The sequence below is a fragment of the Drosophila ananassae genome, chromosome 2R (assembly GCF_017639315.1).
Source record: "Drosophila ananassae strain 14024-0371.13 chromosome 2R, ASM1763931v2, whole genome shotgun sequence".
Lineage (NCBI taxonomy): Eukaryota > Metazoa > Arthropoda > Insecta > Diptera > Drosophilidae > Drosophila > Drosophila ananassae.
Genome location: NC_057928.1, coordinates 23880800 through 23893928, shown reverse-complemented (window position 1 = coordinate 23893928; position 13129 = coordinate 23880800). Strand labels below are relative to the sequence as shown.

The 13129-nt window shown below is 41.5% G+C and overlaps 3 protein-coding genes across 7 annotated transcripts in view; 2 read left to right on the top strand and 1 right to left on the bottom strand.

Moving 5' to 3' along the window:
• Positions 1-4995: 4995 nt before the first annotated feature.
• Positions 4996-6387, top strand: LOC6507732 (eukaryotic translation initiation factor 4E1). Its single transcript, XM_032454391.2, has 6 exons — positions 4996-5028; positions 5104-5168; positions 5236-5569; positions 5626-5725; positions 5788-5875; positions 5932-6387. The coding sequence occupies exons 2-6, from the start codon at positions 5117-5119 to the stop codon at positions 6090-6092; spliced, it is 735 nt and encodes a 244-aa protein (XP_032310282.1). The 5' UTR covers positions 4996-5028; positions 5104-5116; the 3' UTR covers positions 6093-6387.
• A 3294-nt stretch (positions 6388-9681) lies between these two features.
• LOC6507327 lies at positions 9682-11855 on the bottom strand. 3 transcript variants are annotated; one of them, XM_001956199.4, is made up of 3 exons: positions 11548-11854; positions 10762-11456; positions 9682-10419 (listed from the first exon to the last, which is right to left on the bottom strand). In XM_001956199.4, the coding sequence occupies exons 1-3, from the start codon at positions 11723-11725 to the stop codon at positions 10108-10110; spliced, it is 1185 nt and encodes a 394-aa protein (XP_001956235.2). In that variant the 5' UTR covers positions 11726-11854; the 3' UTR covers positions 9682-10107. The 3 variants fall into 3 exon arrangements, with proteins under 3 accessions (XP_001956235.2, XP_014765162.1, XP_032310262.1); XM_014909676.2 differs by having other exon boundaries at positions 10762-11461; positions 11548-11670; XM_032454371.2 differs by lacking the exon at positions 9682-10419 and adding an exon at positions 10484-10704 and having other exon boundaries at positions 11548-11855.
• Positions 11856-12956: 1101 nt separating this feature from the next.
• LOC6507735 (Down syndrome cell adhesion molecule-like protein Dscam2) overlaps positions 12957-13129 on the top strand; it is a 50125-nt gene continuing 49952 nt past the window's right edge. The window contains exon 1 of one of the 3 annotated variants that reach the window (XM_014909950.3): positions 12957-13090. The gene's annotated coding sequence lies outside the window, so the exon portion shown is untranslated. The remainder of the gene's footprint in view (positions 13091-13129) is intronic. The other 2 variants (XM_014909947.3, XM_014909948.3) reach the window with 2 other exon arrangements.

Below are 13129 nucleotides of genomic sequence, written 5' to 3'. Positions count from 1 at the left end.
CTGAAACCAAAATGCGTCAACAGTCACGAGGCCCGTTCCGTGATGACGATGATGATTCTGATGACATTCGAATAAGGCGCTCCATTTACTCGACGAACGAGTCCTTTACCTCCAATCTTCCCCACTCATTGCAATCGTGTACTTAATCATTATTAAATGGCATATGAAGTGCTTGGCTGAGCACTTTAGTGAAGAGATTTCGTCCTGAATCATATGATTTGAGAGCAGCATTAGTTGATGAATTCGGGTCAGGGATATTCTTGGCAGCTGCTCTGAAGAGCTGTTATTATATGAAAAAGAACATATAAGGGGTTTTTTTTAGCTATGCCCAAATGAGGTTTATTTGCATTTTAATTTCTTTTAAAAATAAAAACTAAATGCCATTAGATGCCAGCGCTTAGGTTTTAGTTTTCTTAAATTAATAAATAAAATTGCAGTTAATAAACTAAATTGAAACTAATGGAAATATTTCAAAAGTAGTCTTGACCAAACAAGTTTAGGGCACTGTTTGACATAAAAACTTATTTAATTATTGGATTTTTTGTGGCTCCTTGAAACCTTTTCTCCCGAAATAAACCTCAATTTGGAAAGCGGTAGGAGTGTTCCGACTGTTTAACTTTTTTGTTGACTTTCTTAAATGCGTCTAAATGGCCGTAAATGACCAGCAACAAAAACCGAATTGCCATTGGAGAAAGCAACAGGCTTCCGCCGTAACTTCTTTCCATATATTTACATATATATACATATGTATGAGTGGAAGGAGCAAACATAGAAGGGTTAAGGGTTCAAAGTTTAAGCAGCGTGCGTGCTTCCTGGGGTCCGAAAACGAAAACTTTCTGCATATGCTTGTAAGCTGTCCGCCGGCAGATTACGGAAAATTTTGCGCTTGAATACTCGACGGAGTTGGGTCGAGGCTTGGGTCGTGGGTTGTGGGGGAGGCAGCATCCACTTTCATTACAAAAACTGACAGCGCGTAAGGAACTTCTTGCGGTTGCTTTTGTACCGCAAAGCCAGCGGAATGTAAACAGGTGAAAGCAGGGGGCTAGGGGCGAAAAGTTAGGGATGGTAAGGACTGTCACAGCATTAAATTGTTACCAATACGCTAGATTTGTCCTTAATAATAAGAATTCAAGAAATAATAATTTAATAGAAATTGAAAACCTATAACTATATTTCATTTTCCTTATGCATATTTATGTTCATTTTTGTTCCAATTAAAAAAAAAGTAATGATTTCCCCTATTTTTGCATCTCTAGAAGAGGAGATAATGCAAAGGATCCAAATGAGAAGCAGAGAGATGGAACAACAATGCGGAAATACCTCATTACAACAAAAAGTCGTTGGGATCTTATGCTCCGGCAGCTGCTGTCCTGCCTGTTGTTGTTGTTGCGCTTTCTCCTTGCTTTGGAATTATGCGGCATTGTCTAAAAATGAGTTTTCGTTGCTTGTTGCTATTTTTACGTTTCATCGAACAAAAGCAAAGTACCTTGCCGGAGCAACAACAATACGAGCAACACGAACAACGGCGAAAACATGAACAAAGAGCTGAAAGCTGGCAAGCATAAAGCATTAAGCAAGCTTCGGCTTGAAAGGACCCCATTGGGATGGTTGGGGAATGGGTCCTGGAAAGAGGGCCCTGCCAAAGGATAGACAGGCGGAGAAGACAAGCCACAAAACACTCAGCAAAGGTAGCAGCCCAACGAACCATCACTGTATCCCTGCATCCCAGCATCCCAGCATCCTGGCCACCTTCTTCCAGCTCGCATTGGCAGGATACTCGTTGCAGAGAGCATAATACGCACGCATTCGTGACGTGTAGTGCCCAACAATGCCCAGGCGACAAAAAGTTTCAAAAAAAATATAAACTTTATATAACAAAATAATTATAAAGCTCAAAACCCACAATTAAATATTTAATACCATCTTGCAATCAAAGAACACTTTTTTTCACTTTACTTGAATTTTAGTTAAAACTTTAATTTTTTTCGTACCACAAATATATATTTAAATAAAACATTATTTATTAAAAATATGTATGTTTAATATATTTAATAAAATATGTTTAATAAAAGTCCCTCTTGTTAAACAACAAATAAAACGCTAGTAGCCTGCGCCCTGATTTTTTTGTGTTCGCCAAAGAAATGCAGCTGCCTTTGTAGTTATGTGCATGATGAAGAAGCGAACTCCCTTTTCCTCAGAGCGCCACCCACATACCAACCCAATGCCTGGCAGGACTCCCCGCACTAATGCCCGGCTCCTGGCAGTCGTCGCATTAAGTGAAGCACGCGGCATGCTGGATCAAAATGAAGTGCTGACAACGCAATGCTCGCAATGTCCTGGCAGCCCCCGAACGTCAACTCTCAGGTGCGTTGAGTGGGTGGGCTAAAGGGCGCTGGGAGGCGGGGAGAGGTGTATCTGGTAAGCGTCTTAGCGCAGACCGCAGCCCTAAACAAAAGGATATGGTAGGAAAGGGGCGGCGGAGCATTGTGGCAGGTCCTGTTTTTCGATGGCTGCCACTTCAATGGCTCTCTGTCTACTTTACCATTTCCCCACGCATCTACAGTTTAAGAAGAATGTGTTCCTTTTATTGAATATTTTTAAAAGAAGGTAACTGGTTTTTGTAAATTATTTTACATCTTTATACCACAATTAAAATGTTGTTTGATACGTATACGTAGATTGTTTTCAGTGCATTCTTCGGCTCCAACGGGCTGTTTAATTTACGCGCAGCTATTATTTTAATCTTTTGCGCTACACACAGCGTGAAATGACTTTCACCTGCCCCCAGGACCCAAGCTGTAGCTCCAGCTTCAAGTTGGGGTGGCCATCGCCCAGAGGCAGCATGGTCCAAGGCATTTAGCACCATAAACAAGCACATATACCACAGTAACGACCAGGATAATAGTCATGAATTCTTTTGTTTCATATTTTTTACTTAATAGCTATATAGTTTTTTAAATTTGATTTATAAGAAAAAATTAAATAATATTATATTACGGAAATAAACTAATTGTTCCTGAAATAATGAACTTTATAGTATATATACGTTTCGCCTTTAACGTCTCGGACAGGTGCTCCAGGTGGAACGGGAGGCGTGGCAGACGACGCCGAGATGTGCCGGAAGCTTGTGTCAGTTGGGTTGGCCTCAAGGTGCTGCAGGATGTGTTGTCGCTACCCATCCTTGGCATTTACCGTTGCTTTTTATTGTTTTATGTGGCTGTCTCTTCCTGAAGCTTCGCCCCCCGCTTGGCTTCCACCTGCTTGCCACTTCAAGGTGCAAAATGTACGACGTGCGTCGTTCCGTACATCATCGGATGCTTTGTGCTCTCCGCGCTGAAATCTTTTACAATCAACATGAAGGAGGAGCAAAGCAATTTTGTAGCCAAAAAAAAAAAAAGAGACAAGAAACGAGACAGGCTCCAGGACGGAAGGAAAAGTGTAGGAAAAGCGGAGCCAACATAATGCCTCAAATCATTTTCATTTCTTGCCAGCGCTTGTCTGCCCTGAGCTGCCTCAAGACGGGCTCCTGGAGTTTGGCTCCTTGGATCCTTGTAACCTTCTCTATTTACGCGTTTTTGCCCTTGCCCACTTTCTTGTGGGCGTTTTTACTGCTCGGCACTCAAAGCGCTTAAGCTGCTAGTGAGCTCTCCCTTTCCACTAGTCCTTACTTCGCTTCCTTACCCACTAAACATTACAATATTTTAAAAGATTTACTGACCATGTATTTTCAGCTCAGCCAGCAAAGTGCAAAAAGCTGTAAAATATTGCGTTTACGCCAAAGTGCCACCTGAGAAGTTTTGCAGAAAGTCAAATCCAACAAACCATAGCTGAACTAGGAGCTTTAATAAAAGATTTTACTTCTGAAATACATATTCCATCACTGGATTAAGTCATTCCATTTGGTGCAGTTTGGTGGCCAGAAATTATTCAACCAATTAGGCTAAAATATGGTTAGATTTGGCCTGCCTAAAAATGCACACGACTTGCCGACTGAATCCGCGGCAGGAACTACTTAGGACCAAAAATAAATAGAATTTTTAAGTAAATTGTAGCTGGAAGATAAGTTTTCAAAGTAAGGAGAAAAGAAACCCGAAAACCAGTAACAGTGCCAACACTTTTGTCCCAAAAACTTGGCCAACATAATTCACACGAGCAGCAGGAGATGCCAGGATGCCAGGATGCGTCTTCTTTGGCGGCGCCGCCGATGCCAAGAGCCACTGCTCCACCGCACCACCGCACCACCAGCCGTGCAACAAATGGTGCACATTACAAGGGTCCCAAAGCCACTTTACCAACGCCAAAGGAGCTGCCACGTAGCGACTAACATATTTTATTATCAGCAAGAGATGGGGGGCGATGAGGAGAGACTTTCCACAGGACCGTGTGCAACAAGGCGCACAACTTAACCGGCGAAGACAAATTTTTATTGCCACAAGCCCAAGTCGATTTCGATTATTGACTGCAGGCCAAACTGTTGCACGAGGAGAACACAAGGCAGTAGCACTCGAAAGCTGTAGCTGGAAGCCAGACAAGGGGAGGACTCTCATCCTTTCCGTCTTCCAGCTTGAGTCCCGAGTCCTGGGCTCCGAGTCTGTGCTGCGGCAGCTGTCGCCGTCGCTCATTTGAGTCACATTTTATTATTTTCGTGCATTTATCGTATACTCGGTGGCATTTTATTTTATTAGCGTGACATTTCAATTGATAGACTCTCGTGGCCGTGCCCAAGTGATTTAATTCGATTATTTGAGATAAAGTGTGCGATTGGGAGTTCGCAGGGATATGGGTATATAAAACATAGATTTTTTCCTTTATGAAGCTTTGATTGATTATTCAATACATTAAAGAATAAGCTTACCCAGTGCCAACATACATATTTATCGATAAATTATACTTAACCCACTTTCCAACACAAATTTTCACTAATTTAGTTGGCAGCTCTTTTAATGTCATACTTTATGTTTCCTGTTACTCGTTAGGCTTTTCTCATTACTGATTATACTTTGCACGGAACCATACACAATTCTGACAGTAAGGAGTTTTGTATAAAAATAAATCGAACGAAAATTTACATAAAAACATCAAAAATAATTAAATATTTGGTAGCAACATAGAAAAAATGGTATTCACCGGCTACGAAGGTTTCGGGTGTCAACGTCCAGAAGATTCTGGTGAGTTAAATATGTACATGTTTGTTTTCTTTGAATATTTTTGGATCCGTGCCAATTAACCCAATAGAATGGCTGCCGTACGGTGAGCATGCCGACTGGGAACAGAACCTGACCATGTACGGCGATGTGGATCTTATGCCCGCCAAGGAACAGGAGCTTCATCCCTCGTTGAATCGGGTGATGAGCCTCATTGATTACGATTTGGCCATGAAGCATCCACTGGAGCACACTTGGACTCTCTGGCATTGGGAGAACGATCGCACCAAGAGCTGGAGTGACATGCTCAGTGACGTGACGAGCTTCAATACCGTTGAGGATTTCTTCAGTGTGTACTACTTTATCAAGCCACCATCAGACTTGAAGGTTTATAATGACTATATGGTCTTCAAACAAGGTGTTCGGTAGGTTTTCCAGTCATACATTTGCAGGTTATCTTCAATTTTTTGTCTATCCCCAGTCCCATGTGGGAGGATGATTTCAATAAGGAGGGTGGTCGCTGGATAATGCTTTTGGACAAGGTTTCTAAGACCTTTATAGATAAGATGTGGCACGATCTGGTAACAAATCTCAAAAGCCAATAATGTTCCCATTGCTTACATCTAAAGTGTTAATTTTTCAGCTTTTATGCACCATTGGTGAATGCTTTGAATACTCTGAACAAATTTGCGGGGTGGTCATCAATGTTCGTAATAAGGCTAACAAGTTATGTGGGTATAAATCGGTTTTGAAAAAATGCATAGTTAAAATTAACTTTTTTATTCAGCTCTTTGGACTAAGGACTCGCGCAATGTCCAGGCGGTCCTTGCCATTGGCAATCAGATGAAGCAGATGCTGCAACTCGGGGAACTCGAGATCCAGTACCAGGTGCACAAGGACGCCATGGTCCAACACGGCCCGAATGTGAACGCCATATATAAGTTGTAGCCGCCAAAAAAACCCCTTCCGATACGGTAAGCCACATAAAAGTACAAGAATGTGGGATGACCATCGGAAGGAGTCCCAATACTCGCGAGTACGTTATCGTAAATGCTCAGTTCTTGGCTAGAAATGTGCATATACGATCGGCTCGCAGTAAGGCACAACTACATATATATATATATATATATAATAGTATAATATCAGAAACACATATCATCCATGCACCGATTCGTTAGGCACGAATTCGGTTGTACCACGAATATAATATTTCACGGTGAAATAAAAGCTAGTTGGCCACGTACATATTGTGTCTCACGTTTTCCGGTTTGGGAGTGGGAGTGGGAAGCTCTCGCTTCCCTACGATTATCCTTTAGCGTCATAATTTTGGAGAATCTCGTCCCAATCCCCCACATCTTATCCTGTCACGGCCACCATGTCGTAGCAAGTGCTTATGTGTCGTCCTCTCTGTGGGATCAGGACTCTTGTTTGCGCGGCTGCTGCGCATAGCAAATTGTGACCAATTTATGGAAATATGCTTTGGGCAAGCCATTCCCTGAGCTTTGGTCGTCGGAGGTGTCTATTTAGCCATTTTGAAATAATCTATTAAATAGGAGGTAAATAGAAATTAAAGTTTATAATGAACAAATTGATGGCTGGGCCAAGTATTATTTTTTTACCTTTTACAAGCAGATATTTGTTTTTAATAAATAGTTTTCTTAACCATTTGGCTTTATTTTTTCGACACCACTGTCACCCATGCGACTCATATGGTTTGATTGCTGTAATTTGTAAGGATTTGCTTTTATTGTTTTATTGAATTATGAAGTGGCAGCCACCAAATGACTGGAACGTGATACACACTATATGCTTCTGGTAATGCCATTGCCAATGGGAGCGTATCCCTATCCCAGCCGTCGACATATCCTGACGTCCCTGCGGACGTTGACACCACCCCGCTCAATATTCCGGCTTGGTGTGAGCAGGAGGATTCCTTGGCGCAAATGAATGCATGCAGTTATTCGGTCCGTAACGTGAATTGATATGCCAGCACGTACGCGGCTGGGAACAGGTAACAACGTGGGTTATGTCGTATAGTTTCTGGTGGCTTGAAGTCGGGCACTTAAAGCTCAATTTAATAACCGCCCTGAAAGGTTTAGTTTTCTTTGCAGGACAAACAAAAGCCAGGGGGTTGCGACCGCTCTCTCTCTCGTGGCGAAGGAAAAAAACCAAATAGGGATAACTGGTTGAAAACAAACAAGGAATATCCGGCAAAGGGCAGCAACTAATGTTGTAGTCGTAGTGCTTTTTAGCCCTTTCCGAGCATTAAATAAAATGCAAGCTTAATTGAAAAACGCTGACTTTGCTGGAGGAGAATAGTTGTTCGGGCTTGCCCCGAGGATTCGTGTTGCCGCCGTTTTAAGGACTCTGTGTAGCCTGTTGCAATTTTAATTAAACAAAAAGCGTAAAATGTTTGACCATTTCCACCATTCTCGCTGTGCCAGTCTGGACTGTTTGCCCTCCAACTCCAACGCTTTGCATCTCCCAATTGTCTTTGGCACGTAAATTTTCTTTGCCAACGAGCACGAAATTGTTTGTCCCTCCGCTCCCAGGGTGTCCTGTGTCCTGCGCCTCCCCCTATTTCCGGGTGTCCCTTTGGCGTTGCAAAACAAATTAATTGTCTGTTTTTCACATAAACTTTTGCTGGTCTCCGGTTCCCGTTGGAGCTCCATCGCCGGCTTGAAGTCTTGCGGTTGTCCCTGTCGCGTCTGTCCAGTTTTCAGCACTCTGTTTGTTGCGTAAATGACCATGGCCCCGTGCTTGTTATTGCCACGCCCCCCCGTTCTCTCGAATTTCACTTCGCCCATTCACTTAGCTCATTTGCTGCACATCAGATTTGGTTCGGTAACAGGGGCTCCGTTACCATGTCATAATTCAAACGTAATTTCCCACCCACGTCCCCCATGTACCCACTAAAATCTCCCGCTTCCCTTGTCGCTCATAATTATTTTTTGATTAAAGATGCCATCCCGGCACTTTTCTCCTGACCAGAAGACATCGCAAAGTTGACGCTGGGGAGCTTTTCTTTTGTGCACTTTCCCCAAACTACTTCGTGGGGGGGAAGTTTTGGCAACTAAGAAAGAAAATGTTCATGAAAGCTCTTGAATTTAAATTCGAATTTAATTTTAGTTGGAACATTCTTTTCGAAGAATAAAGTGATTGATGCTGGAGACGAACTGGTTCTCGGAAACTTCACTTCAGTCTCCTTGAAATGAAATCATTTTGTTATATCAATTTCAAGTTTTTTTTCAATCTAAAGTCAAATCATCTTACTCTCTGTATTTTTACGACCACCATTCTTTTTTGCAAAATATACTTTTTTATGATTTCATTTTCACCCTCCTCCCAAACTCCCAAACTTGATTTTAATTTATTTTAATTGGAATAAAATTCAGAGGATTTTAAGGCTTTAAGGGGAAAATGCAATGAACACCTTCCAATTTGTGATTGCCAGACCAAGATACAGACGGCGTGTTAACAGGATTAACATTCCTAAGGATCCTGCAAATCTGTGTGCCACTTCCTGGACGGACGAGTATGACAAATACTCAGTTCTCAAATGAAATTAAAGGCATTTGATTTGGGAAGAAGATTAAATTGAAACAACGTCGAGGAGCCAGAAGTTGTGTATGTATTTTGCTGGCAGTTGTAGGCGATTTGCATTTTAAAATAATGACTACATAAAAAACTAGTTAAAAGTTGACAACAATGAAATGTCAAAAGCGCTGGAAAACTTTATGCTCCATTCCCACCAGACTCCTCCTCTACTGCCTCTCCAATTCCTCTACTGACTAAAACTTTTTTGTGTCTTTCTGTTTAATGCGACTCCCCCGAAGTCATACCTTTTTGCTTACCCATCCGATGCCACACCATCCTTTTTCCAGGATCTGCGCCAGCCTTTTACCCCTTTTGTTTTGCCCGAACAATAACAGCAAATTTTTCTAAAATTTCATGTCGCCTTCATACTACTTCTCCGTCCTTAAATGATGTCGTTTTAGCCTTTTTTTAACCTGGACGTATACGAATATTTATAAAAAGTTCCACAAAGAAGACTATGGTCGAGTTTTAAGACTATATGATACCCGATAACTTTCTCTTCTATGTCCCCTTGAATTTTTCTATTCAATCCTTTCAAAAAAAGATTCTGAACATTTTGTTGCATACTTCTGGGTGCTTTCGAACAACCCAGTGAATCAAAACTTTAGGCAAGGAGATATAAATTCGCATTTAAAATAATTTGATATCAAAAATTTGCAAACCAATTTTATGCTGATTAAGAAAATATATATGTATCTTATACATTGACATTATTATAGCCAGATATTTGGCCAAAAGTAAATAATGACAAAATGACAACACTGACTCCGCCTCCAACTGCCACGCCCCGAGTTAAGCCCGGCCCAAGCTATTTGCAATTTAACTTTTACCTCACCCCACCACACCCCAAAACATACACACATACATAAATATACATATAAACATAGCAGGAGATGGGGGCAAAGGGCAAGTCAAAACAGGGACACGTAGCCAACTCGGCTTTAGTTTTTAGTTGGCTTTTATTAACTTTTGTCTCTGTCTCTGCTGTGTGTTCTTCTGTGTGTGCCCAATACTGGTTCATGTGTCTGTGCATTCGTTTCCAACAGCTCCACTTATTTTTGGCATTAAAGTTGCACAATTACCGAGATTTGGAGACACTAAGGCGTTCGGGGGGTCTTAGTGCAACAACAAAAAAAATAAAATAGACTGGATCCGAGGTAAAGGATTCCCACAAACTGCTTGCCCAATTTACAGTTCTGCTCAAATTTCCAAAAATCAACAAGGGTTCTTTTTTATGTTTGTCATCCAACAGAACGCCAACCATCCACAACCAGCCCCGCCACCCACATCTTGAAATACGCCTGCCTCACTGCCTGCACCGCTTCTGGTCAATTTACTTTTGAAGGCTTACTGCGATTATGCCACTTCAAATGCTTCTGCGGCGTTCTAGCAAACATGAATTCGAGTCGAGTATGGGCATTTTATCCATGTAATCCTCCAAGGATTGCCAATAGCAAGTCGGTGGCGGAGGGATGTAGATGTACCGGAACAGTCCGTGTATAAACTCGGTGTCGATCGCATTCACCCGCAACGCCTCGGCCAGTACAAAGAATATCCCCTTGGCACGCATCTGCTGCTTTCGGACTCCCAACACTCTGCTTGTTTTGGCGTCTTTGTCGCCCTTGGTATGGTTGCCAAGAACGTCACAGAAGTTGCAGAACACCATATGGCCAAAGGTCTAGGAATGATTAGGAAAACGCAAATAATATTAAAATAAGAGCCATTTAAATACTTATATTTTTTCAAATTTTGATCGGTTGTATAACTTTCAAAAATTGTTGCAGACATATTTTTAAATATAAGATTAAACGATTGTCAATAAACAACATTTTTAGCAAAAAAAATGTTTTTTTGGTTTTAAATATATACGTAAGTTTCCATTTTTAAAAGAATGTTACACTCTATAGAGTATGCGTCAGACAACATGTTTCTCATAATTCTATATTGTTACCTTGGAGAGATTCTAAAGAACCCCATTTAAATAGTTATTATAAAAAATAACCAAAATAACATCTCTCACCGAAAGCATCAGGTCGGCTATGCCTAGCTCTTGATAGCTTTCGCCATGCTCCTCGGTGGTCAGGGCGAAACCAAACTTCATGGAGGCTGCCAGGGCGCAGCAGTGGCATTGCTGGGCGCGCAGTAGTCGGTGCAAGATGATCATGGTATTCAGATTCCTTAAACAGGTACCAGCATCCGCCGACTGCCATTTCGGAACAAGGACAGCCCACTCCGTAGGGCTTTGGGTACCTTCTAGGGGCACCATGCCATAGGCGATCCAGCGATGGCTAATAGGGGCTTCGTAGTACGGAGGCAGAGGCAGTTCCGACCCATCGAATTCCAAGGCCAAAACGAAGTCGAAGCGAATGCAGCGTTGATGTAGATTACCCCGTTCCACAGCCACCAGTTGATGAACGAAAGGCACCTTCTGGTAGCTCCACACTGTGTACTTCAAGTCATAAATAGCTCCGGTGTATCCACGGACACTTCCCAGCCTGTCAACAGCTCTCTTCATCTCCTTCTGGAGCAAAAGGTTCATGCACTTCGAATTCGCCGCATTGCCAAAGAAGAACGGATGCTCGAAGTCTGGTCGGTTGAACTCCACTGTCCTTTCCATTTTATTGTAGGCCGGAATCACAGGGACAGGAAGCCGAATAGGCAGAAATATTTGAAAATTTAGCGGCATATCCAGATTCAGATCATCCACGTGTGCAGCTGCTCTTTGGGTGTACATATGTAATTTATTAAGATAGTCCAGATAGTTGGCTAAAGGGAGCCCCTGCATCACCAGCCCCCTACGGCTCACCTGTTCTATGTAGCTGACCCATATGGTGCTTGAATATCGCGTTGTCCAGATGCAACTGCTGTTGGATCGCATTGCACAGAACGCGGGCGTCGTGGATAAAATCTTGGTGTGGCTCTATAGCCACCGTGAACATGTACGCCAAGTCCTCCATAACATCAATAAAGTTATTCAGAGCCATTATAAATTAAACAAAAATGACTGGGATACTAAAATTCGTTCGCCGCAAAAAATTGTAAAAAATAACAACTAAAATAACGAGGAATAACTTTATAGCTGTCAGTGTTGTATAAGAGAAATTTCAAAGCTTATTAGGATTTTCGATAAACCAATTGCTTATCGCCTTTTTGTTCAAAAGTGTGCAGAGATGGAGACATCTCCGATATTTTCATGATAAGGATATCCTCTGAGTCGATATTAAAATGTCCGACATTTAGTTTGTACGCGAACTACTTACAATCTCTATTTTTAAGGGGATGAGGATGTGGGCAAAGTTTCAACTCGAGTTTTAAAGCTAAACTGAGAGACTAGTTTGCGTAGAAACGGACAGACGGACAGTCGGACATGCTTATATCGCCTCAGGAGGTGATCCTGATCAAGAATAAATATACTTTATAGGGACGGAGATGTGTGCTTCACTTCATTGACCAAAATTATAACACCCTCTTCAGGGGTATAAAAACGGATATCACTTATTTGCAAGCTTTGGTGAGAAGCAGATGTCAAAGCTGTCAAATTCTGCAAATTCATATTTATTAACAATTATGGAGTAATAAATCAATAAAATAATTAAAACGTCTTTCTATATTTCTTATTTTATTATATTCGTTACATATTACAGCCCGATGAAAATAAAACAAGTTATTATACCTCATAAGTCTTCTTGTAAATAGTCGATTTGTAACAAGAACTTTTCTAAAATTTCCAATCTGTCTGCATTTTGTATTCTTCGCCAAAGTTGTTTAGTTTAAAAAAACCTACCTAATATTTTTAAATTAAATATTTTGAAATGAGTATCCTTTTGAGATAGTAATTAAAATTTAATTCCTTAAGTAATCGAAAGAATGAACATGTTTCAAGTATTATTGTTGTTGGGGTTATATATGGATTCAAATATATCTCCTGATTTCAAATGATTCTCTGCCTACTTATATTAATATACCTAATATTTTAATAAAATTCATAACATTTATTTCGTATAAAAAATGTTGATTTAAGCAAGCAAACAAACGATCAACAAATCATAGCTGTTTGAGTTACGAGAGTACGGATGTGAATGAATCGCGAATGGAATCCAATTTACTACGACTTTACTACACTCCTGTTGATGCTGACTCCGGACATGCGCAGTGGGCACAGCATCCACCACTGGCCAGGTAGGGAGGACGGTGGATGCATGTACGAAGATATGGCCACTATGGAAACGTGCATCTGCACAGAAAATCCTGAGGGCCAGCGCAATCCGAAATCAGTTGCTGTTCGACGTTGCTCGCGTGCGGTAGTTGTCTGCTCCTTTTCCCTGGAAATAGAGTTGGCTGACGGTGTTGTAAGTGTGGCAAGGAAGTGTGGCAGGGGACCGAAAGAG